Source organism: Tachysurus vachellii, chromosome 13, assembly GCF_030014155.1.
Source record: "Tachysurus vachellii isolate PV-2020 chromosome 13, HZAU_Pvac_v1, whole genome shotgun sequence".
NCBI lineage: Eukaryota > Metazoa > Chordata > Actinopteri > Siluriformes > Bagridae > Tachysurus > Tachysurus vachellii.
In genome coordinates this window covers 9,140,602-9,166,966 of record NC_083472.1, presented here as the reverse complement: position 1 = coordinate 9,166,966, position 26,365 = coordinate 9,140,602, and the positions used below count along the sequence as shown (strand labels likewise).

Here is a 26,365-nt window from a genome sequence, read left to right as displayed (position 1 = left end):
TCAGTTTCTTGAGGCTTGTAGTGTCATTAAATATAGCTCACCTACCTTTACTGAGGAAGTGTATGATTCATGCTCTGACAGTGATATCTTATTGGTCGTCTTACTGGCGGAAATGCATGTACTTGAAGGAACAAGTCATTCTCGTGTGTATATACGTATACACACGATAATTCTTATTCTCCTTACAATTAGCAATTAGTATTCTTTCATTCTCTCTTGACACCTACATATCTCAAGCCAATTACCTGGTGAAACGCATTTAAATCAATCTCATGTGAAGCCACAATAGAGTAATGAGCAGATGTTTTGAGAAAATTGAAGTTTTTACATTTCAGGTACATTTACAGGAAGAAATAAGTTTAAAGATTTTGGACTCTTACATAGAAAGTGTTGAATAAATCAGAATAAAAAAAAATCCACAGCAGTGAATAATACAGCACCGGCTGATAAGGTAAAAGGATTTCAGGAAATGAAAGGATGTTCATATTGAGGTAATGTAATTCAGTGTCACATTAATGTAATGCATCAGTTTTGAGCAAATTAAATATATATATATATATATATATATATATATATATATATATATATATATATATATATATATATATATATATATATATATTATATATATATATATATATATATCTCATAAAACCAATGGTGAATAGTCTTTACTTGATATTTTCCATAAACACTAGGGCTTTTATATTTTTATTGTTTTTTATAAACACTTCACTATCTATGTCATTCATTTTCAAACAGCAATGTCTCAACATTGTCACTGTCAGTTTCAGCCTTAAATTGTAGACTCTGGTCTCAATAGTAGTCTTCACCCTATTTTTGGGAAATCATGAGCTCATGTTCTTACGATGCCACCTGTGGATTTCAAGACAGCATAATTGGCCCTAGTCTCTCAATGGAAGAGATGACCCTCTTCCATGTCTTTGCTCTATATATATACAGTATATATACTGTATATATAATAAAGGAAGCTGAACATCACACTTCATGGGAATACATTCATAACATACTTTCTAAACACTGGACACTAGCAGGTATAGTAAGATAAGAATACATTATGAAAAATCCAAAACGAAACGAAACAAAACAAAAAAAAACAAAACCAACAACAACAAAAAACCCCACCAGTACACCTCTAGTCTTTACTGTAACGCTTCAGAGTCAGAACAGAGTGAATTTGTTGGAAGGTCATTAACACTAAGGAGGTATTTTGTGGGTCTTGGGAATGGTGTGTATGTTAGGTTAGAAACTATACTGAAGATTAATTATTTTTTTTATTTTTTTTGCTTTCCTCCTTGCTGAGCATCAGAGTCATTGGACTGTTTCTATCTTTCACACCTGAGTGCCTTTTTCAAACTGGGAAAATGTATCTCGGAAAAATGTTAATGAAAGCAGTGAACAGTTGCTTCACAGCCTCCAGGTCTATGTAACCCATTTACAATAAACGACATTAGTAGTATTTTAAATCAACATAGCACGGTTCCCAAAGCTGGTCATTACTGAGATTTTTGGTATGTTTTTGCTACATGCTTGACACAAGCCTTTTGTGCTTCATCTGCTAGACAATTTCTTATGGCCTTTCTGAGAGTTCATTATCTAGATGTCATTTTTGATAAAAAAAAAAAATCTCACTGCAGTTTACACCTACAGTACATGATTTTGTGAATCTCTCCTCACTCACGAAAAAAAAATAAAAAATTATGTTGACTAGTTAGTGTTACATGTCAGGATTTGAATCTGTGACTTAAATATATTTGACATATTTTATATATATATTTGATATATTCTGAAGTTCTGATACAACCAATGACCCCATAACATTTTCACCCATTAAACTAATGAAATCCCTATAGACACTAAATGATAAGTAAGATCTTACACTTGATTTGTGGCCGTGTGTGTGTGTGTGTGTGTGTGTGTGTGTGTGTGTTTGATAAGGGATCAAACTGCGCAATTATTTCCAGTAATAAAATTGCTCAATGAAGACCAAAAGCTCATCACCATCCTTAAATCAAAGTCTGGACTAATATATTTTTTTTAAAACTAGACACCTCAAGGCTTCTACTAATAGTCCCCCTAAGCATCTGATGAACCCTTAGCTCTAAATTAGTGCAACGACGCAGGCATGCAGTGTTTGTGGTTCTCAATTACAGAAGCTTGTGAGACGAATAGGCTCTGGATGTCTCCAGATAAAGAACCCAGATGTGCTTGTGTTGACAGCAGTTTGCAGGAAAAGCAAGAGATCAAACCTCACACTGACATGACAGTGATTTATGAAAGTCATTAGTAAATGAACGTGTTTTACCCCCAGTACCAATGTCACTCAAAGAAGCTGGGTATTTGGTTACTCTTTTTGGAATTACTGTTAAAGGCTACAGGACTGCTTCTTTTACATCATCTGGGTCAGCTGAAATGAAAATTGTCTGTACATCCAGCTCAGGCTTATCAGGAATACGTCCCCGAATATTCATTTGAATGTTAATTAGTAGCGTTCTCGCTTTTACCTCTTCTTCCACTTCCATGGTGGCTCTTTGATTCCAACCGCATGGCCCCACATGCTTTCTGTTATTTCTGCTTTTCTTTTTTTTCTGCTAGACCAGGCTCTTTGTCTCACTTTGCTCACATTCACTGCTGTGTCTGAATCGGGTATCTCAGTTGAGCAAGCATTAATGTTAGACTTGCAGCTTCTAGTACCTGCTGCTATCAGTGGGTTTCTGACAATGTACCTCTGCTTAGCACAGTTGTGTGGCTGAGATGTGAAATAACATGGAGATGTTCTGCAAATGCTGTAAAAAGTAAATGGAAATGCAACCATGTGATGTGATGCAATCAGACGCTGCACCTATAAAAACGGATTGGGTCAATAATTTATTTTCTTCTTGAACTGTTCCATGCTACAACTTATATGTAGTTATCACATGCCATCAACAGTGATGTTTTCTAATGTACAAGGTCAACTTGAAATTCCTGTTAGTTGCCAGATGCATTAATTCTCCACATATTGGCTGATGCAACCTGCATTCTTGCCCTGTGCAATATGCGAATAATCCCGCCTTGACCCCAAGAGAGAAATAATTGCATCTATTGTCTCTGTCTCAGAAAATGATTCATTCAATTTTATTGGAAATTATCCCTATCAAATACTTTTTTAGAGCAGTTATCTGATAATGGTTGCATTTGGAGAAGATTTTAGACGTTGGTTGCTCTGCATCATCTCAGACTGGTTTTCATTAGTCTGGCGATACCGTGTTTTTTTTTTTTCAGATTCTACCAAGAAAAGTTCCACACATTGTCATGTTTCTGGCCAATAGAAGTAATTGTGTGCTTTCAAAATCTATTTGGCTTCTGTAGTGGTTTTTCTTGACAGGTTTGTGGCTCTTGCCTGGTCAGCTAATAAGCTTTCTTCTCATTTTGGCTCTCATTATCTGATTTCAGGATGAAGAGATAGTGGGCTGGGTTAAGTATCTAGCAACTTCAAGACATTTAGTTTTAAATACCAAGTGTGGAATATTTTAACACTTGTCTCAATTCTCAATTCTAACAAATTGGTCAGGTAGGAAGACTGCTTTGTTTTAAAACAAACACAATCGAGGTCCTTTAAACCTGCTATAAATATTACTAATTGTTTCTTCCTATTTCCACATTAATCAAGTATGTATTAATTATATACAGTATGACTACAATTATGTACACCTGGTAATCCCCGGTAAAGCTTTCTAAATTATCCACACAGTGCTGTCGGTTCTTCATTCTTCATCTTCAGGGAGAGGGTTGCAGGAATATACTCTGGATGATCATGGCCGTCTATCACACAGTCCAACGCACAATACACACATTCACACACACAATTAGAGGCATTTTTGAGCAAAAACACTACCTACTGACATATATAATGTCTATAGAAAGGTGGGAGGAAACTAGAGATGAAGCCCAGAAGAAACTAACATGAACACAGAGAGAACATGTGAAACTTTACAGACAGTAAGTAGAGTTTGGGATTCAACTAGGGATCCATGAGGTGTAAGGTAGCAGAAGCATTACTGCTCTTGTAGAGCAACATTTATGTTAAATCCAGTTAATTTTTATATTTTATTCTTGGAATCCTATTGAGTTTAACAATTTTTTTTTTAACTTGAGAACAAAAAATGGAATTTACGCTTTAGTTTTAGTTTGAAAGTAGTTCAGCATTCAAGTAGGTCAACTTTCTCAAGTCACATTCGACAGTGGCTCATATGAAAACACTAAAAGACACTGAAAGCTTTAAGAATTTTTAGTTTGTCATAAGTATTTCTGTCTTTCCTGAGCCTACTAGGCAATAGATTCAGAGAAAAGTTATTTTTCACCGTACAAATGTTTATAATTATAGCTTCAACCATTAAAATTCTGTGTAAGGTTATCCCAACAGTGGTACAAACATCTGACACGGATAGTAACATAAATGTCCTGACTAATTTAAATATAAGATAAAATAATTTGTTTGTTTATACTGATTGAAAATGTCTGATAAGTTTATTTATTGCCAGTATACTGTTAAAAAAAAGGTTAAGCAAAGGTTAATCTTGAATTTCCTCAGTTTAATATAACCCGAACAATTAGATTACATATGTAGTACGTTCAAACCTGCAGTCCTGGATGTGCTGGTCTGTATTCATCTCAGGAAGCAAGTGTCTGTCTTATGTTGGCATGGCAATGAGTGTGTATGGATAAAATATAGTACCTACGCTGGTTACCTGCTGATTATCTACAGTATTGTCTGTGGTACAGAGCCACTTTGGCAATGTTATATTCAGTTTCTTGACTCCTAGTAAACAGGCTATAGCCCAGGATACTATCCTGCCGGCCGTGGAATGTAGCAGTTCTACACCAGAACATATTTTTATAAGATGTGAGGCTTGCTTTTGTGGCTCGGGCCTCACAATAATGACTTGTACTCGACACTCAGCTCAGAGAGATGCATTTGAGACAAAGGGAAAGTCAAGGAAATCATTTGGGGTCTGTGCCCACGCATATTTCATATCACACTGCATGAAATCCATCTTGGGTCTGTTCTGCCTACACTATTCTGTAGTGGTCTGTAGACTAAAAATCTGCTTGTGACCAGTGGGAGCACCACAATTTCAGCTAATGAGAGTAAGAGGCTGGGTACTCTGTATATGGGTCTTTGTATTGCAGTTTATGTGCTTCACCAGTCCATCTCAAGGCTGTCTTCTTTCTCAGAAGCAAATTTTTTTTTTTTGCTGTAAATGTTGCAAGACACAGCTCAGGCAGAGGCATTTTTCACACTGAAAGCAAATTAGACGGGTGTAGCGAGAGATCCACTCTCTGTTGAAAGAAGGAGAAAATATTCACCAAATTATTTGGAATGAGTGACATTCCCTAAGTGAACTGTTTCTTGTTTTCTCAGAAAGCCATGGTTTCATACAAAACCAGGTCTGCTCTCCATTAGGGAGATCTTACCTGAAGGGAAGAGTTGATTTTTTTGACATGAGCAGTGGAAAAAACATGACACCCTTTAAACACAATATGTGTCATTTTGAGATTGCAAAATTCTACACTTGAATGAAGAGTAACTTCCAAACACGAGCTAGTGTAACGTGAAACAAAACGTGGCTATCACCTCATCAGTCTTATCGGGGTTTAGAAGCAAATGAATGATGTGAGCTTTATGACAGAAAAGTGTAAGAAAAAAAAGATGTAGCCACATTCTTTGCTAATAAGCTCATTATCAAGCAGTTTGTGATTCTTACTAACTATCATGTGGGAATAAATAAAAAAACAAAACAAATTTACACTGTTCCTGATATCATCAAAGAATGAGTGATGCTGTAGTGTGGTGGATGTAAAAATAAATCTGGATTAATTGGAGATATATATATAATACCTGCATGCACCGATCAGTCTAGCTAATTGCACTGTGCAGCATTCTTCAAGGTAAATCTGCAAAACTGACATCATAAAACATAAAACAAAAAAAAACACAATATCTTCATTATCTGCACCTTGAAGAATGTTTTCTCTCTCTTTATGTATGCATAAGAATGTATATGCGAAGAGAGAGAGAAAGAAAGAGAGTATTATATCGTCTTACACAGTACATGCTGCAGATCAGCTACCCAGATGCTATTGTAACTACAATTCTCCCTATATCTGTCTGTCTCTCTATATTACAGGAGACGGCACTGAAACCACCACTCTATGGCACACTCTGTGGCACAGGTACTACTCGCTCCCACAGGATAAAAATCAATCTCTAGCTGCCATATCCTAAAGAGAAGGGAGAAAGAGAGGGAGGGAGAGGAAGGCACTGACTGAAGAGGGGGAAAACAATCGCATAATGTACACGTTCTGCAGCCTGAAACAGGACCTAGAGAGAGGAGAGGAGAGGAGAGGAGAGGAGAGGATGGCCAGGCTATTTTCACTGAGACACATCTTGTTGCCTGCTTTCAGCTTGTCAGAATATCCGCTAGTGATTTTGTAGGAGAATTCGAGATGCTTTGTTAAATCATTTTTGTGCTCACTTACTAGCCTCCCTAACGAAGGCACAATACAACTCGTCGGAAAATATCTTTTTTTTTTTTTTTTTTTTTTACCCTGTTCACTCACATGGCATGTACACTTTAAAACAATGTATAACCTTTTTAACGGTTCTTCAATTGCCCCCAACCCCCACCTTAGAATTTCTATTTCGCGACTCTACAGCAAAGGGGTTTCCTTTCAGGATTACAAGTAGAACCCTGTTTGTGAAGCTAAGAGCCCTTAATAATCAATAAACCCTTAAACCTAGTTTCTGTATCAGTGTTATATATTTAACTGTGTAAGACTGTCGTACGTCAATCTCTTCTTCGTACCTAGAACTTGAATTTTAACTTGTACCAACCTGTCTTGCACTTTGTGGATCACGTAGGCTTCACAACCTGCTAAAAAAAAATACTGGATTTTACAAGATATTTACTTTGAATTACTGACTGTTTAATATTTTACTATCTTAAAATGCTCATGAACATGACAAACCTCATTCGTGAAATTTAGTACGTTCTAAAATAGAAAATGGTATAAAACCTTCCTGCTGTATACAGTCACTTCTGTAGATTCACCTGATATTTAAACCCACCACTGACCCTTCAGTAATGAATTATTATCCAAAGACTGCTGCTAAAGTTCAAATTAAACAAAATTGTTCAAACACTGTTAATTACTTTTTAATCTTAAAAAAAAAAAAAAAAAAAGATATCAAATGATTTTAAATCTACATATTTATTGTTTTATTCTAACCTTATAACGGTTCTACATGGAAAGGGACACACTTTGTTGTAGGGTTTTAGGGTTTTAGCTTTAAGGGTTCCCCAGAGGGGCAACAGAAGATCCTTAAAGGGTTCTAAATTTTTTAACAGTGTAAAATAATTATGTACAGGATGTCTATTTCGATATGTGTTCATGTACTATAAATTCAGCACAGTCTTTGTTGTTTGGATATTTATTGATTTGTTTGCCACAGACTTTTTAGATTTAATTAGACAGTTCAGCAACACTTTGATGTTCTGGGTGCTGAAGTATTTTTCTTTTCTTTTTCTTTTCTTTCTTTAAATCTCCCGTTCAGGGGTTTTGCTCACAAAACTACTGACTTCTAATTTCTGATGTTGCAGTAAGTCCATTATCCCCATGACCTCTATGATTATGCTATACCTCTTCACTTTACTTCAGCTGCCCCGTTGTTCTTCACCTATTGACGCCATCCCCATGCAAGTCAATAGTAAATGCATGATTTGACATGATCACTGTGGTATCGCTGATGTATCACTGTGACACAGGGTTCGACAGCTGTGTCTTTCATTCCACATTTGCCACATTTTCAAGAATAAAAAAACAAAAACACTTTCTTTAAAATATATATATATATACATATATGAGAGTAGAAGAAGAGTCAGATTTGTATCTGTTGTCTGTCAGAGATCCTGCGGCAGAGTCAGTATAACCTGTGAGATGTATTTATTTGCTATCATATAGACAACCCTCAGGCAGTCTATAATAAGACTTGCTAAGCTTTAGGTTGAGTATGTACTCTGAAATGTGTCATGCTATTCTGAATCTGACTTGCTATTTATTCCACATAAGAAACAAGACAGAAACTGTTGTTCCTTTATGGTGTAGAAAAAAAAAAAAAAAGAAAGAAAAAAGAATCACCAATTCAAGCTTTACATATGAAAGCAATAAATTAAAACCAGGATCATCTGTGAGCTGTGATTAGATTTTTTTATTTGTTTGATTTTTTTTTTGTTGTAACATTTAAGGTCTGTACAAGACTAGTACAACTTTTTAATATCCCACAGCTACGTTGATGTAAGGGCACCTTAATGCAGTCTAGTGAATCATTTCCCAAGGTCTATAGATTCCCTTGGTATTAAGTAGAGAAGCTTTCGGGCACAAAGTGTTGACCTTTTTTTTCCATGACAGAGGTGTCAGATGTCTTAAATCAGAATTGAATATGTTTCTATGATGTTAGAAAACAGTATGCCTCATACATAAACTGTAGCACTGTGTAACAAATTGGTAGATTTACCTGACTTTCTAAAAAAAAATAAATCAAGAGCTATTATTATTATTATTATTATTATTATTATTATTATTATTATTATTATATTGTGTGAGGGAGATGGACATTAGCACTTGTCAAATGTAAAGTACAATATGCACCTTACGTTTTTCTTTGTATTCTAATTTGCCAATGTGTCAACTGTATATAAATGTTTTGTTAATGTATGTTTGGGCTTCTAAACTTTATTAAAGTCTTTTGCATCGTACAAATCATTTTGTCTTTCAGCTTCTCCATCAAGTGCCATGTGACGTAAATTGTGCCACTTCATTAATATACTTGATTTGGTAATAAACACAACATACAGTAATAGCTGTTCTTCATTAGAAAATTTGTAGAAACACCGGATTATCAGTGCCATGTGTGGTGCCTTATTTTTACACATAACACTTATGTTTCTCTCCTAATTATCCTTTATTCAGTAATCATCAAAAATATTTTGATTGCAGGTCAGTTTCCCAAATAGTACATTTAAGCATCCGTTACATTTTCCTTGCAACCAGTTTCATATTAAAGATGGTATTTTACAGTAAGTGTAAATGTAATATATTTGATAAGGTCAGGTTAATATTTTGTAAGATCACTGTAGCTCTGCAGATTGTTGCATGCGTACGGTGACGTTTTATTTATTTAGCATTTTTGGAAGCGTCAGCACTTCATATCAGTCAGGGGTAAAGCTGCAATTTAGTTTTTGGTATGTGAGTAACTTGGAGCGACTAAGAAAGACAGAGAGAGAGAGAGAGAGAGAGAGAGAGAGAGAGAGAGAGAGAGAGAGAGAGAGAGAGAGAGAGAGAGAGAGAGAGAGAGAGAGAGAGAGAGAGAGAGAGAGAGAGAGAGAGAGAGAGAGAGAGAGAGAGAGAGAGAGAGAGAGAGAGAGAGAGAACATATCAAAACTAGCTTGTTTTGCAGGGTATTTCGCAACATTAACCATAGCTAAAAATGCTAACTATATGAAATTTTGTTCTTGATTATGTTCAGCATTTTTATACTACATTTTATCACTATAGTGAAAAAGTAAAGCACATGAAGACTTCATAGCTCCAGTGGAGGAAAGTGTGTATGTTTGTATGTATGTATGTATGTATGTTTGTATGTACTGTATACATATTCTAGTGCAGACACAGGTTATATTATATTAATATATAAGTTCTACTTCATAAGAAACCATCCTGTAAAACTCTTAATCTGTATTAGTCATTAATGGGTAATAAGTCAAGTTTTAAACAGTTAATTTGTTTTAGTTAAATCTTACCCACCCCATGTTGACAATTAAAAAAATTGTGTGCTGCTTTTTCCAGGTAAATTAAATGTTTACAACTTCAATTTCATCAATTCTTAAAGACATTGAATTCTCATATAGACCTGAACATTATATTAAAATGCTGTAAAAGTCATCCAGCAGGACATTTATATCTTGTCCTATAAGGCAATTCCTATAGGAACCCATAATGTCCAATATCTTAAAAAGAAAAGAAATCTCAGGTGTCCAGAGTCCAAAGAAATACTGAGCATGAATTGTGTTTTTTGCAGACGTAAAGCTAGCAAATAAATAAATTCTCTTCTTAATGAACCATAAATACAAACTGTAGTCATCATTTAGACATGTCCCTGGATTAGGTATGTAAAAATATCCAGCAAAAATAACAGGACAGAATTGACATGAACCTAAAGATGCAAAAGGAAAATAGAAGGAAAAGAGAAATAAACTGGGAACTGGGAGGTTTGTAGTAGTAACACATCACACCATACTGCTGTTGATTATTCTCCTGTAACAGCTCACCAGGTACAGTATGGTTTATTCCTTACCTATCAGTTTTGGCACCACAGACTATTTATACAGTATTTTACTTTTAACCCTTTCCTCCCTTAGAGAGAAATTATAAATCCTTTCTTAAGCATAAAAAGCCTGAATGTATCTACACATGCAGAAGCATGAGAAGAAACCTAGCTATAAGACTACAAAGACCATTTCCATCTAAACAAAACACAATTCCAACACCGAGCGGCTAAATGAGCAGGCAGAAAAAAATTGGTAAACATTGCGTACGTAACAAAACTGACGTGAGCTATCGGCCATTACACTTTACAAACACCTCCAGAGCCTGCAGATTCCAACGGTATAAGGATGAACATTCTATGAACAAAACGTACAAAACCAGGAGCAAATAAAAAAATTTTTATGAATTATAATGATAATATGGTAATATATAAAGAATATAAACTGGAAATAGAATTCAATTCAATTCAATTCAAATTTATTTGTATAGCTCTTTTAAAAATGGACATTGTCTCAAAGCAGCTTTACGAAACATAAGAAACATAATGCAAAAAAATGTAATATTATACGAAGATTAATATAATACAAAAAGTCCAAGATTAATATTCGACTTATATTAAAATGTTTGTGTTTATCCCTAATAAATAAGCCTGAGGTGACTGAAGTGACGGTGGTGAGGAAAAACTCCCTTAGAGGAGGAAGAGGTTGAAACCTTGAGAGGAACCAGACTCAAAGAGAACCTCATACTCATTGGGTGACAGACAGACATATAGTTTGCATCTTATCTTAGAATGTCCAAATACTTCATGAAGCGAATATAATATACTGTATATACTTATCTTATCTACCAGAATTATTGGAATACACCTTCTCGTTTTTGAGATATACTCATTTTAATTTGACCATGTCGTTTTCAAGCAAGATGCTCAAAAATAGACCTCGGGTCGAATAAGTTAAGCAGGATCCTATTTGTTCTTAATAAATTTATTGTATTTTCCTTCAAACATCACAAAGGTTTAACACCTACAGGTATGAAAGATATCATAGGCATTGAACCAAGCCTACATCATTCTACACAATATTCCACATATTTACACTATGAGTTACTGTTAACACATAAAAAAGTCTTCTGCAGTGGTTAGCTGATGCACTGTTGCTGTTATTAGACAGAGTAGATTTCAGTTCATTTAGAAGCATTTAAAAATGCACTTTACCTCTGCTCTATTCTGCATGTCTGCCATTGTGGAGCTGCTTTTGATTGATGCAGCAACTTTTTAAAAGGTGGTTTGTAAGCTACAATTTAGTGACATCTGTGTCCTGCATTTATCAGTAATTCTCAGAACAAGTGCATTGTCCTGATATAGCTGCTCTTCAATGGTCGGTGTGGGCTGGATAAGGAGCAATGGGAAACAATTTAATTGCTTATCAAAGTTACTCTATAATGCGCGACTGGAGAGCTAATCATTTCCCTTGAGGGAAATGTGTCCTTGGTGATTAGAGAAAATAGTGCACATGGTCGACGTTGTGTACGCTCATCTCTTTTCTTTTTTTGGAATAGGGTGTGCAAATGTCAGCCTGCTTTTAATAGCTAAACGTAAACCTGAAATTGTCTCTCTCTCATCAACCAGCTCATGGCTGTTTTTGTATTATGTGAACTGTAAGTGCTAGTGTGCAAATAGCACTTTATCACATGAGCTCAAGGGAAAAAGAAAGAAAATTCCATCCTAAAATGATAACAACTTTATTGTTATTTATTATTTATTTAATGTATCTTTATTTTATTTCAACTTCTTATAATTATTATTTTTATTATTATCAATGTTAATAATTATGTTATAGAACTCACTATTGATTGCATTTTGAAAAAAAATGATGTTAATAATAATAATAATAATAATAATAATAATAATAATAATAATAATAATAATAATAATAATAATAATAATAAAATTCTGTCTTAGTCCAGATTGGATTCCATCTGGGGTTCTGGCAAATCTCTCTCTCTCACAGTCTCTCTCTCTCTCTCTCTCTCTCTCTCTCTCTCTCTCTCTCTCTCGCTCTCTTTCTCAGTCTCTGTCTTTCTCTCCTTTTTTTTTTTTTTTTTTGAGGGGTTGGGGAGTTTCCTGAAGATATGTAATCTCCCAATATTATTCTTCATCCTTGTATTGGATATAGTGTTACAAGAGAACAGAACAAATGATCGGTGGTTTATCTACCGTAAGGTGACTTTCAGAGTCAATCCAACAGTTGCCCAAGTGCCAGTGGCTTAAAGCTAGTCGGATGTTCCATCGCTGACATGCCAGTGCATTATTTATAAGGTCCATGTATAAGCTTTCATCGTCAGATGGTGTGCATGTAATATGCAGAGCCCAGTTCTGCCGAATCTTTTTACATGCACTCATAATAAGCAAGTGCTGATAAGGAGACTGATTAATGAAGCCTATAATGTAATGGCTCAGATAATGGAGGAGGCTGCTTAGCCATGACCGCTTAGCCACACTGTGCAACCTTGAAAATGTTAATGTGTGCACTCAAATGATTGCACTGGCAGTCAATTGAAATCCACTTTTAAGATAACTGTAGTTTTGTGCATAAAAAGATAGTATATACTAGTTTAATGTCAGAATAAATCCCAAGACTTAACAAACGTAGTCGGATGAGCTCCGTGTTTGATTTCTAAACAGTTTTAAGGTTAGCGTGAAATGAACATGTGCTAATAAGTAAATGCAAAGAAACAAGTAAGTGGAATAAAGAGGACATCTGTTTACTCCCAGTGTTTAAAAACCTTCCTCTCGAGCAGATAGCCATTACAGTATAACCTGAGTGAGATCATGAATGAATAAATTGGGCGGTCCAGAATGATAAAACATGACTGGAAACAGGCGTCCGTTATTCAAGTGCTGAAAACAGCACAAAAAAACACATGTCCTGATATCATATACATAATTCATATTGATCTGATCCTGTATCATTTGTGTTACACAACACAAACGTGGCGGAACAGGGCCAGGGGTTTTGTAGACCGGGCAAAGCTGTTCATTGTTATAAATGATCGGATGCATCGGGGAATTAGCAGAGCAGTTACTGTGGACTGAGAGTAATGGGCTCAAGCCTCAAAGCTTTGCTGATGGTTGAGGTAGAGCTATTTATGCATGCTGTGTGTAGCAGTGCAGGAAGCAGGAAGAATCTCACTCCTTTTTTTTTCTGGCACTCAGGGCAATGCTGCAACCTAGTGATGCCAAAACTCTGCCAAACTGAATAATTCAATCATTTCTCTACCGCTGTAGTGTACCTTTGTCTGCACAACAATCAGCAAGTGCTTCTCAAAACTGAGTTGGTTAACTGATGCAGCAATTTAAAAATTCATTTAGAAAACAATGCAAAAACTATTTTAAGCTGCATTGATTTCCATACAATTGCTATGTGATAGGTTATACAAATATACAAACGACACCCGCGGATATAATAAATCAACAGTTCTTCATAAATATGGATTTTGTTTTTTCCAGTCACTTGACATATGCGCTCTAGCATAGTGCTATTACAAAACACTGACTGCAGATATGGGGAAAATACACACACACACACACACACACACACACACACACACACACGCACACACACGCACACACAAACAAACAAATAAAATAAAATAAATTCCATAGACCAAAACTCTGCTTTTACCTCAGGGTTGACATTAGAGAACACAAAATCCTCGCTTTAGCTGTTGGCGAACTGCAGAGATTACAGATTGCTTTTGAACACGATTGTCACTCATGTAGATTAAGGATCAAGAGGTTGCAGATGTATTCTGTTCTCTAAAAGATAGACCTCTTTAGGATGACAAACTCTTAAATGAAACTGGGAGAGTGTTATTTGTGCGGAAGCCATTGAAGAAATACATTTCACTCAAACAAGGGATCAAAATTCAATTCAGAGAGCTTGCTTTTTGCTCTATTTTATTTATTTATTTTTTATTTTGTTTATTTCTTTCTTTTTGGCAGATTTGTTCTCTAGGATAGTTTCCTGACTGGAGACCGCTAGGTTTTTTTTTTTAGAAATTTACACGAATTCTGTAAGATGTTGATCTCGCTATTGTTTCTGATGAAATGACATGTTATTAAAGTCTTTACTTACACAAGTTAAAAAACATCCATCATGAGGTCCTGATGTATCTCACTCAGTGTCACTGCCACTGAATATTTGATATCCTGTCTTGATTTTGCATCCTTTCTTTACTCTAATGCTATACAGTAAGTAGAGCTGAGGCCCTTTTCAACAGCAGCACCTTTAACAAAGCTTGCCAGATTTCAGCAACATTTCAAGCCTGTTTAATCTCAAAAACCACACACACACACACACGCACACAAAACTGAAATTAGCCCAAAAATATTGGGCATTGAAAAAGAGAGACAGATTTTACTTCTTTTTTTTCTCAGACTTTGCGTGGGATAGAAGGTCAGCGGTACACACACATTTTGTTGAACGTACAATATGAGCTCCATCATCCCCCTTTCCATCTCCCAGTATTTACAATATATTGTACAATGAAATAGTTGTGTACATCACATCCACACTGCATGCACTTATATACACACTGTTTTTATACTAACCCAATTTGGCAGCTCGGTATACTGCTCCTCCCACGAGCATGGGGCAATGTGATTCCTGCCCCAATGGACTTCTACTATCTCTTGTTAGAGCTCTAATTTTTGGGCTCAAGTTGCAATAATAACTCTATGGGACCAAAATGTGGCAGTGCTTCACAATCTTATAATATTTAGAAAGATAAGCAAAACAATGGAACATGGGTTTTCCATTGTCTGTGAAATGGCAACGTTTATTTAATGTACTTTTAAAGCTAATTATTTTTTAGTAGAATTTTAAATATATGGATTATTCATGAGGTTTTTATGTAGATTAATATTTATTGAATGGATGATATGGCTGGCTGATATGCTCATATGAATTAGTCACCACTGTTTCTAGAGCTCTAATCAAGTGATTTATCACACATTTAGTCGTTGGTATGATATTTTTCAAACAGAATGTATAATATATAAAACTAAGTTTAGCTGCTTTGCTTTTACAAATTCATGTGTTTTCTGTCAGCTCTCTTCCAAAGAAGGCATACAGTGTCTCTGTGTTTTTCCAGGATGTTATATCCAACTGGGTGTTTGAGAACATTCACACAAAATCTTGGGCAAACGCCTGAGCAAGGGCTGGGATAAAGGCAGGTTACAAGATGCAGATGAAAGCCATGTCTTTGGCCACTGTAATCTGGGTAATCCGGTACAGTGCTCTTGATTTGCATTTGCTCAAGAAACTGGGTGACAAAAAGAGTGCAAGCCAATCTTAGAATAGTTGGTAATCTGGTTTGGATACAGGACTCAGGAGGGTTTATCCAGCCTTAACATTTGCCGGAGCAGATGGTAGCAAGGGGGGTCAGAGCTACCGAATTTCCCCAACTGGCTGGTGGGGAAGAAAAACCAAAGGACAGTGAATGGTAATCAGAGTTGTTTATTTTACCGCTTGACTCCTTAAGTACTTAAAGTCAGATTATCGGCTTTCCTGGGGATAATCGGAGACACCGGACAATTGCCTTTTACGCATCCTGAACACATCAACCTAACAAATGTGTAAGGGTGCACACAGACTCTTAATTCCTGATTAGTCCTGATCCCAACCCTGCTAAAATTAACTGGTAGGGTGCTAATCACCACACCTCAGATATAGTCTGCCTGGCTCTGCTGGCTTCTGGATGCCACATGTGAGACCCAATTACATTAAGCTTTTGATCAGATTCTCTCTGATCAGAATGATGTCCGAACGCTCAAAGACTAGCGATTTGCAGGCATCACAGTGGAGATGTACACTATGTAACACAGATATAGGTTCAAGCCTTGTTTAAGCTGACAATTTTATTTATTCACTTTCAGTAACTGCTTTATCCTGATCAGGGTTGTGGTAAATTCAGAGCCTATACTGGTAGTATTGGGAGTGAAGCAGAAAATCACCCTTGAGTGGATGCCAGTCCATTCCAGTGGACTATGCACACACACATTCAGCACTCATTTACATTTAGAGGTAAAATAACACAGCCAATGCATCTACTAAATCTGGAAGAACAAGCTTTCACATACATAAATCCCATCTCTGGAACAAACCTGGGATGCTGGTGCTGTGAGTTGGCAACACTACCCACTGCAACACCTTGCTTTAGTGAAAATACAAAAAATATTCACCTTGGAGTTTTATAGAAGTCTTTCTTTCAGTTCTTGTATATTTTTTGGTTTATCTTAGAGAAAGACTGAAAATCTAGCATGCTAAAGCATTCGTCAGTTTGTATTTTTATGGAAACCCTGCAAGAGCCCTGCAAAGAGCTACTTTTGAATTTCTCCATTAACCATCCAAAGAACCACCAAGGAACTTCCTTTCTGAGTAAAGAAACCAACCACCTATAAACGTCTACATTTTAGAATACAATCATATACAAGTATAAAATAGCAGATCCATGGATGCCTTCATCCTAACCTCTATCCTTCAGCACTCTCATCTCTCAGGGAGTAGACATCTGCAACAAAGGCAGTTTTTGCCTAATTAGCCCAATCATTGACTAATTGGGGCTTAGAGCAGCAAAAAATGGGTCTGTACGAAGGATGTTTGCTCGTCATATAGCCAGAAGGCCATAATGATACACATCTAGGAAGGTGAATCTCACTATAATAATGCTACATTGTGTGTAAAATCTAATTGAATTCAATTAGCGTGTACATTAATAGTGACAAAATGTGTGATTAGGGACTGAATGTCCAGAATTAATGTCTCAGTCAGTCTCAGTCAAGTTTCTCAGGTTTCTGCAAGCTGGAAAAAAAATATGTTAAAAATTCTTAATCTATCTCATCATTCAGGATGTCTTTTTTTTTTTTTTTTTTTTTTTTTTTACCTATTATAACAAGTAAAAAAAAATGTATTTGGATACTAAATGCATAGCTTTATAACATTACATCTTTCTTTTCTTTCTCTATGCTAGTTTAATGCTCCAAATATCCATATCGGTATCTGTGTATGGATTTTAACCTGAAGTGGGTGTGGCCTGAACTGGAAAGGTTTTAATTTGTTCTTTCTTTGTCCCACAAGCTTCCTATCTGATTGTTTGTTCATGCATGGATGAAAGCAAAAACCTTCAGCTCATGCAACATCTGTGATGTGAATAGGAATAGCGTGCCTCTTGTTCAGCTCTGTATTTGTGTCTGTTTGGAAGACATTATCTGGTAATTTTGAATAATACCCCCCACAGCCAGCAAACCATCAAGCAATTAACATCTAAAGACTTAAAGGGGATAGAGATTTGTCAGTGAACTCTACCCTTCACTGCTTAGTTCATTAAGTTAATAAAACGTACCTAGTCTTCTTAGCCATATCAGTTTTATTTGATGATGCTTGAGATACAGATTCCTTCCAGCGATAACTTTAATCTGCTCTCAGAACTTTCTTCTTTCTTCAGAACCTCTTAGAAATTAAATGTAGGATTTAAAATAAATCTACTAATTTACTTCTGACAGTTCAGAAGCACTTTGCTTGTACAATTTATGAAAAAAAAAAAAACATAGCCAAATGTTGTCATTTTTTCTTCAAAAACCAGCTTTTTCCAGGTACTAATACAGTTACTAGATGAAAGTGACGTGACATACAGCTAAGTATGGTGACCCATACTCAGAATTTGTTCTCTGCGTTTAACCCATCCAAAGTGCACACACACAGCAGTGAACACACACACACCGTGAACACACACCCGGAGCAGTGGGCAGCTATTTATGCTGCGGTGCCCGGGGAGCAGTTAGGGGGTTCGGTCCCTTGCTCAAGGGCACCTCAGTCGTGGCCGGCCCGAGACTCGAACCCGCAACCTTAGGGGTAGGAGTCAGACTCTCTAACCATTAGGCCACGATATGTATTCTATATGAAGTAAATCTATCATTGTGGTATCATTGGGTACAAATACAGTAATAGGTACAGGTGTAATGTTAAAAAAAACAAGCATCAGAGTAGGATTAGGTATTACACGGTGTCCCAAAAGGCTTGTAGGGGGAAATGTGACAAAATATCCTTCACCTGATGCTATTTCATTGTAAACACATGAAGTCGTCTCTCCCACCTTTGGCTCCAAGTTTGGTGACAGGGTTGTGTGGAATATTCTAACCATGTTTGCACTAAAAATCCATCACAACCTTGCAACAGCTTCTCGATCCCTTGAGAATGAATTCAGTACACTTTTCTTTGTATACAGCTGTACAGTTTATTATGTTTTATTGTATTATTCAATTTCTATTCTATTTTTCTACCTTTTGTTTCTTTGTTTATAACATTTCCTTATGATGTTTCTCAACATCTTCTTTCTGTGTAAGATGGTGTATGTGACTACTAAAAGTAATTTTATTTGAATATACTGTATATATATATATATATATATATATATATATATATATATATATATATATATATATATAAGAATTATATAGTATATTGTATATATAAGTAGGAATTTATTTTGGAAGACATTTTGCTTGACATAACCACGTTAATTTCCGCTATATACAGTATGGAGACTTTTGAGACGCACTGTCTATTGCAAAACAAAATAAAAGTAAATAAGATTTGAGCGAATGATAGTTTTAGTAGCATTACATGTTCATGATATTAGATTTTGCTCTAGGCATGAGGTTGTTGAAAAAGCAGGCTTGATGTTTGGGTAAGAATGAAGAACAGCAGGCGTGGACATACTGTTCTACAGATTGTCAACCCCTGAGAGCTGCTCTGCAAGACCCCGAATGCCTTTGCATGCCTTCGTCTTGCCTAGTAATCACTTTCTAAAGCTAGAGTTTAACTGCCCTATTGCCACTCTCTTCTATTCTACAGTAGTGTCTCTTGTCACACTTGATGGGTGTGAAAAATCAGATCTATTTCTAAAATCAATAGCACAAAAAGCCGCTATGAACTCGATGCACAACCTTCGTGTGGCTCTGACTCTAAAATAATTGAATGTTTAGTTCCAGTGGTATGGCAGAACGCCAACCAATAATAATTTATTAAAAACGTAGCTTGCTAACGTATACTGTATAAGCTGTGGGCCAGTGGCACAAATTGATGGAGGGAGTATGATATTTGAAGATGGCAACTTGGATTGTTATTACAGTAACAGACAAATAACAAACGTGAACAGAAGTGAATTCATGATGCTTGTGTACTTATAAGTAATACTATGATAATAAATAATTATTTCACAACAAAGCATAAAACTATTAGAACCTCGCTCAGGTTTTGTTGTTGTTGTTGTTGTTGTTTTCTTTAATAACAAAAGATGCATTAGCATTCATGCAAATAGCAAGACGACATGCAGGCATTTCTAGCGCTTTACGTGTAATGCTTATTTAATTAAATAATTTCATTAGTTTCAAAATTTTGGTACTTTCAAAATAGTGACCTAACCGTCAGCACTACAATATAAATGATATTCAACATGAGTAAGCAAAGTTGCATTTCTTCTTCTCGTAATCTTCAGGAAATTTAGATTTAGGTGAAGCTTCCTGCTGATGTTATGACTTTTGTTTGGAATATTTTATAATGGTGTATACATCCAGATGACAGGTTTACATCATCCTTTGTCAAAAGGAAGTATTAGGCAAGATAGTAAATGAATTTGTACATTAATACAAACAAATATAATTGTGTGAATAGTAAGATTAGATTTCAACATAGGGAAGAATAGGAAAACATAAACATTACAGGGCAGTGAAACTCTTCTTCTCATATCCCAACTTTTGGAGGTTGGTGTGAGAGCACAGGGTCAGCCATGATACAGCACCTGTAGAGCAGGGAGAGTTAAGGGCCTTGCTCAAGGGCCCAATGGTGGCAGTGCTAGGACTTGAACCCTGATCCTTCAATCAGCAACCGATGGTTGTTGTTTGTTAGGATGATGGATGTAATTGGGTTTCATCGCCAGTAGAACTTGCACACAAACATCATGTCATCTTTGCTCCTTCTGGTCTTGTATTAATTTTGTGTTTGTGTTGCAAGATCTACATTTCTGTGCTTTAAGCATCTCTCTCCCTCTCTCTCTCTCCCACACTCTCTCTCTCTCTCTCTCTCTCTCTCTCTCTCTCCCACTCTCTCTCTCTCTCTCTCTCTCTCTCTCTCTCTCTCTCTCTCTCTCTCTCTCTCTGTCTTTTTCTCTTTTAATCCCACCATGTTTTTAAGAGGCTTAGATGCAAATGGGCTTTGGCTGTTCAGCAATCTGTCTGCATAGGCCTGAGCCTTTGGAGTGCCATAGGTGGTGGCTATGGTGCATCTCAGCGAGCAGATGCCAAGCACATTCACAGCTAATTTCATTTCTTCCTGCAAACAATTACTTACTGTCTTAAGACTGAGCGAGCTGAACAAGTCTCGCAATTAAATTGTTTGAGACCGTTGTGAGCGCTGTCAAACAATTGTTAGGGACGAGTCACTCACGATCATGAATGATTAATGCACAGAGGCGGCGAAATCTGTCTCGGGAGGCACACACATTCTTCAGATCAGTCTCATAGATTTTGACATGCCACTTTTGAGGCAGTTGAAGACAGTGCTACTGTGGGGCTGCTTAGATGTTCATTATAAGGTGATATGCATTCATCTCAGGTTTCGCTGGCCTGTTTGTCACTTTGCTTCAGTTGCAATTTGATGTGTGACTGTGGTGCTGTCTAGTTTTCTCTGTACAGGATTCTCGGTGTGCATTTTTCCTCAATCAGCAACGAAAAGGAGTGTATATGAGAGTGGGTGAAAAAATAAATGCATATAAAAAATCTACCTCATGGAGGCATGTGCATTCAATGGAAGACATGTGACTACATATATGGTCTTTTTGTAGCGAAGCATGCTGCGCTGATGACTGAGTTTAGAGCCAATCTGTGCTAATTAAAAAGAATGGGCCGCAGAGCTGGCGGACTGTCAGCTTTGTCTAACTTGATTTAGAGCCTGCTAATTCCAAATCAACACTCTAAGGACCAATCAGATGTACAATGTAAGTGGTCACAAATGGAAACTCGGCTCAAATTTAATTCTTACGCACACAAGCACCTGGACAGAATAAAAATAAATCCCTGTAAGTAAATCTTGAAGGGTTTATCTTTGTTGTATTAATGTTGTGTTATGTACAACACAGACCTGAAGGCAAAGTGATTAGCTACAATCATTTCATACATCTTTTTATTTCGTTTTTTTTTTTTTTTTCAAGGCCATTGATAATCACCCACTTTAAAACAGGATGATCCGTGGCATAATTAAAGCTTATTTTGTGAGCATTTTTTGATCTGTGCCACCAGTGTGCCTGACTGATCTTGTTTTCAATAGGGCTTTGATTCTATGTTGTGTTAAAATGGTCTCCAGCAGCAACCGCCACATTTCTCTTGGCTTATTCACGCCACAGATTATCGCATTACATGACTGAGAGAGAGAGAGAGAGAGAGAGAGAGAGAGAGAGAGAGAGAGAGAGAGAGAGAGAAAATGGGGGGCAATCGTTTGGTCTGAGGAGATGGGCAAGAGAGAGAGGAAGAGTGATAATGGAAGAGAGAGAGAGAGAGAGAGAGAGAGAGAGAGAGAGAGAGAGAGAGAGAGAGCATGCATTGAGTCTGAGGAGATGGGCAAGAGAGAAAAAGAGATAGAGAGGGAGAGAAAGAGAGAGTCAGAGTGAAAGAGAAAAAGAGAGTGGGGGGAGCCTGCGTTCAGTCTGAGGAGCAACACTGAAGTGTGTTGTGAGAACAAAGCTCATTTTATTGTGTGGATGATTGGGTTCTCCTGCCAGAGATAATGACTGTGCCCTCCTCTGACTTTGAGCCAGTGACCTGGAATAATACCCCACAAGTGAAACTGGAGCTGACCTGCACCCGAAAGTGATTAAGGTCATGCCAACACTGCGCATTTGCTTGACCTCTTGCTCACATCGACCACAGACTCAATCCATTGAGGAGTCTATTGTGGTCCTTGTCACAATTCAAACACCATACAGCACCAGTACACCATGTACTTCAAGAGCATGGGCTGTCTTGTGCTACTTATTTGTTATGGCTCTATAAGCCAAAGGTTTTAAAAAAACAAAAGTGCATAAAATCACAGATACAGGTCATGAGGTTCGGCTGATGTTCACATCAAATATCAGAATGAGGAAAAAATGTGATCTGAGTGACCTTGACCATGTCATGTGACCATGGACTGTGGTATTACATGGGTTTAAGTATTTCAGAAAATGCTGACTTGATTTTTTTATCCAAGTGCCTCCTGAGAGGATTGTTCCACAAACATCCAATGAGCAGCACTTCTGTAGGTGGAAACAAAGTGCAGAGGACGACGGCCCAGTGGACAGAAAGTCCACAGCGACTGAAATATCCACTCTTTTCAGCTGAGAAAGAAGAAAGCATCTCAAAACACACACCTTCAGATGTGTGGATGAACTACACTAATAAATGAGCATATTGGGTTCAGTTCCTGTCATCCATGAATGGAAATGAGAGAATACACATTGAAACTGATGAAAATCATCATCTACATTCACCCAGTTATAGTCAGTGAGTTACCAAGTTTTTTCTGTAAACATTAACTGAAGCACTTGATTGGCTGATTGTAGGGGATTGGGCTTTCCTAATAAAATAGACAGTGTGTGCAAGTGTGTGTGTGTGTTATATTAGTATATATTATTCAGACATGACCGCAGTTCTAAAACCAGTCTGTAGTGTAATTATTTGGATGACCACTGAATTAAAAAAAAAAAAAAAATGCCCAGTGTTTGCAGCATGTGTTGAGCTTTCCCAGCTGAATACGATGTCTAGGGGGAGATTTATGAGTCTTGAATGCAGAGTTCATTTTCTGTGCTTGTGATCTAGCTTGAAAGTCATGCGTTTGTAACTTTCAGGTGTCCTGTCTGCCTTGCTTGGCTGGAGTGGTGTAATATAACTGATGACTGTAGCACAATATCTCCGAGCTTTGCGTCCAGCGGCATTGTTCTCTCGGTGCTGACACCACAGGGCAATGTACTGCTGTCTAGATTACATGATGTAAGCCACACACCCTTGACACCTCGGTTCTTCTGACGTAACCATAAATGTCAATGTGAAAACGTGTTGTTTGTAATTACTGGTGATTCAGGCTTTCGTTTAATTACCTTCCTGATGATTAGGACAAAAGCGTGCTTTCCTATAGCAGTTGCATGCAAGCCAGTTTTAGAAATGCATCTCAGGCAATGTTATTCTGTTCACTCTGTGCTTCTTTTTGTAATTAATAATTTACCAGACAAGTCAAAAGAAGATTTTTTTTTTCTCCTCTTGCTCTCTGGATCTCATTGGCATGCCACAGAATACTTTTATGTTTTAGGGAAACATGGATAACATGAGATCATGACCAACCCTTGAGATTGTAGCATACAAAGCATATCTTTCTAATCTTTAGCTCTCTTACTTTTAGTTCAGCAGAGACTTGAATAAATCTGAGCCAATGCAACTTTGTTAACAAGGAGAAATACGGTTTAATCTCAGTTTCAACAGAAAACCTAGCATTTGGCGTCATTTATCTATAAGTACAAACTCCGGCTGTAAATTCAGGTGAATTTGGTGTACCTGGGTAGAAGACCTCAGAAATGTCCTTCATGTCTGCAGGGGCATTTTAAGCACAGTGGTAGGTTACTAGATCATTTTTACATGAAATGACAGTCATGACTGATCTGGGTGAAAGTATACCTTATCGTAAGTCAGCATGGGCAATTCTGACCCAGCATGATACACCGGTATTGCTTTTTCTTTCTCGACACAGTGTAGACAAACTAGGGGAAGCGTGAGTGTAGATCAGAATAAAGGTTTTGAGTTACCAAAAATGTCACAAGCATATTCTTAACACATTTACACCCCAGGGTGCGTAGCTTAAAATAAGCAGTGTTTTCTGAAAACAGTCCAGCACCCAATACTATGTGTGCATTTTATGTTGAATTGCTTTTTGTGTGTGTATATTTGTTTTGGTGTGTGTGTGTACATGTATGTGTGCATATGTGTGTATTTGATTGTGAGTGTGTGTGTGTGTACGTGTGTGCATATGTGTGTATTTGATTGTGAGTGTGTGTGTGTGTGTACATGTGTGTGTGCATATACAGTACGCGTATTTGATTGTGAGTGTGTGTGTGTGTACATGTGTGTGTGCATATGCGGGTATTTGATTGTGAGTGTTTGTACATGTATATGTGTGCATATGTGTGTATTTGTTTGGGTTTGAGTGTGTGTATGTGTGAGTGTGTGTGTGTCGGTGTGTGTACATGTATGTGTGCATATGTGTGTATTTGTTTGGGTTTGAGTGCGTGTATGTGTGTGTGTGTGTGTGTGTCTGTGTGTGTACATGTATGTGTGCATATGTGTGTATTTGTTTTGGTGTGTGTGCATGTGTGTATTTGTGTGTGTGTACATGTATATGTGCCTATGTGTGTTTTTGTTTGGGTCTGTGTGCATGTATCTGTGGATTTGCATGTGCGTGTTTGTGTATTTGTGTGTGTGTTTGTGTAGGTGTGGCATACTCTCATTTACCTTGAAAACCAGCGCTAGTTATTAATGCAGCCACATGTATTTCCTGATCTAATAGCCAGTCTCTGTGTATGTGTGTGTGTGTGCGTGTGTATGTGTGTGTGTGTGTGTTTGTGTGTGTGCACAACTGTCAAAAATCTAATGCTCAAATTTAGGAGATTCGAAATCATCTGCCCTTGACCGCTTATCTTTAAAGAGTAGACATAAAAAGATCAAGCACATCAGGACGCACTGAACACCCAGAATTCGTGCCTTTTATCTATTTGATTTTGCACTCTGGTAATTTTTCTTTATTTTGCACTTCAAACATCAAGGGACAGCTGTGTTTTCATGCGCTCGAGGCAACGAGACTGAAACGAAATCATCTGACCGGGCATAGTTAAGTGTCAGGAGGAAGATGTGGAGTAAGAGGCTGTATAGATGAGGAGTGGTTAGGAAGCTCAAGCTCATTCACAATCTTTCTTGCACTTTAAATAATATCTACGGGTTAGCCAAGCCTTCATAAGTAAATTAAAAAGCATCACAATTAAGCATTGTCACGTAGAGCACCAAGAGTTTTCATAGCCAACAGTTTGGTCATAAAGCCATTTAACTAATTTGTACATTCGTCAAAGCAGATTGAAAGCAATTTTATCTGAGGTCAAAATAAAACGTGCCAATTTATACAATTAATATCCATTGATGTGTGAAAGTTATTAAACTATGAATCTTATTATATTGCTACAAACGTCTATTTACAATAGTGTATAATATTAAGATATTCAGTCGGGAACATTTTAACATTTTCTTCCTCTTACATAGATACAGTATCATGTGATTAATGTATGTCTGATATAAGTTTCTCCAAGTTACAGTTATAGCATTGCAAAATACATTTTTCCACCAAGTTATTTTTATCTGTTGGGTAAATTTCCCGTCTCCTTTTTAGCATAGAACATTACAACTTTGTCTGCTGTCATCTCTACGGTGTCAGAGTGTTAGACGGTGTGTGTGCATTGGAGATAATTTGACAGCTGGTATTTAGGCTGTTTGCAAACTGAATACATTAGACTTATGTCCATTTCACTCTGGAACATAACCAACAACTTGATCAAAGAATGATATTCAGTGCATATGGAAAGCACTTAACTAGCAACTGCTATAAAATAACTTCTTAAAGCAGACCGACTGCTGTCGTAGTTACAACGTGGCCAAGGTTAGGATATCAATAAAATAATGTTATAATGAATTATATGTAAATAAATTATTTTGATGAAATTGAATTGGTGGATTTCACCCTGGTCATGTTTGCTGTGGTTTGAATTCGAGCTTGCTTGTAAGACTCGCTTGATTCTGTTAAACCTGGTGCATGCGTGTTTATCTTACATCATGACAAATGCACTAGGAGAA

The 26,365-nt window shown here is 36.9% G+C and overlaps 1 protein-coding gene across 2 annotated transcripts in view; it reads left to right on the top strand.

Annotated features, from left to right (window-relative positions):
* Positions 1–26,365, top strand: part of pcdh11 (protocadherin 11) — a 199,480-nt gene that overhangs the window by 21,795 nt on the left and 151,320 nt on the right. Inside the window, exon 4 of one of the 2 annotated variants that reach the window (XM_060885675.1) lies at positions 6,192–8,602. The exons of the other annotated variant lie outside the window; for it this stretch is intronic. Within the exon in view, the coding sequence (XP_060741658.1) occupies positions 6,192–6,275 (84 nt within the window). The 3' untranslated portion in view covers positions 6,276–8,602. Of the gene's footprint in view, positions 1–6,191; positions 8,603–26,365 lie in introns of those variants that run through there. 2 annotated transcript variants of the gene reach the window in all.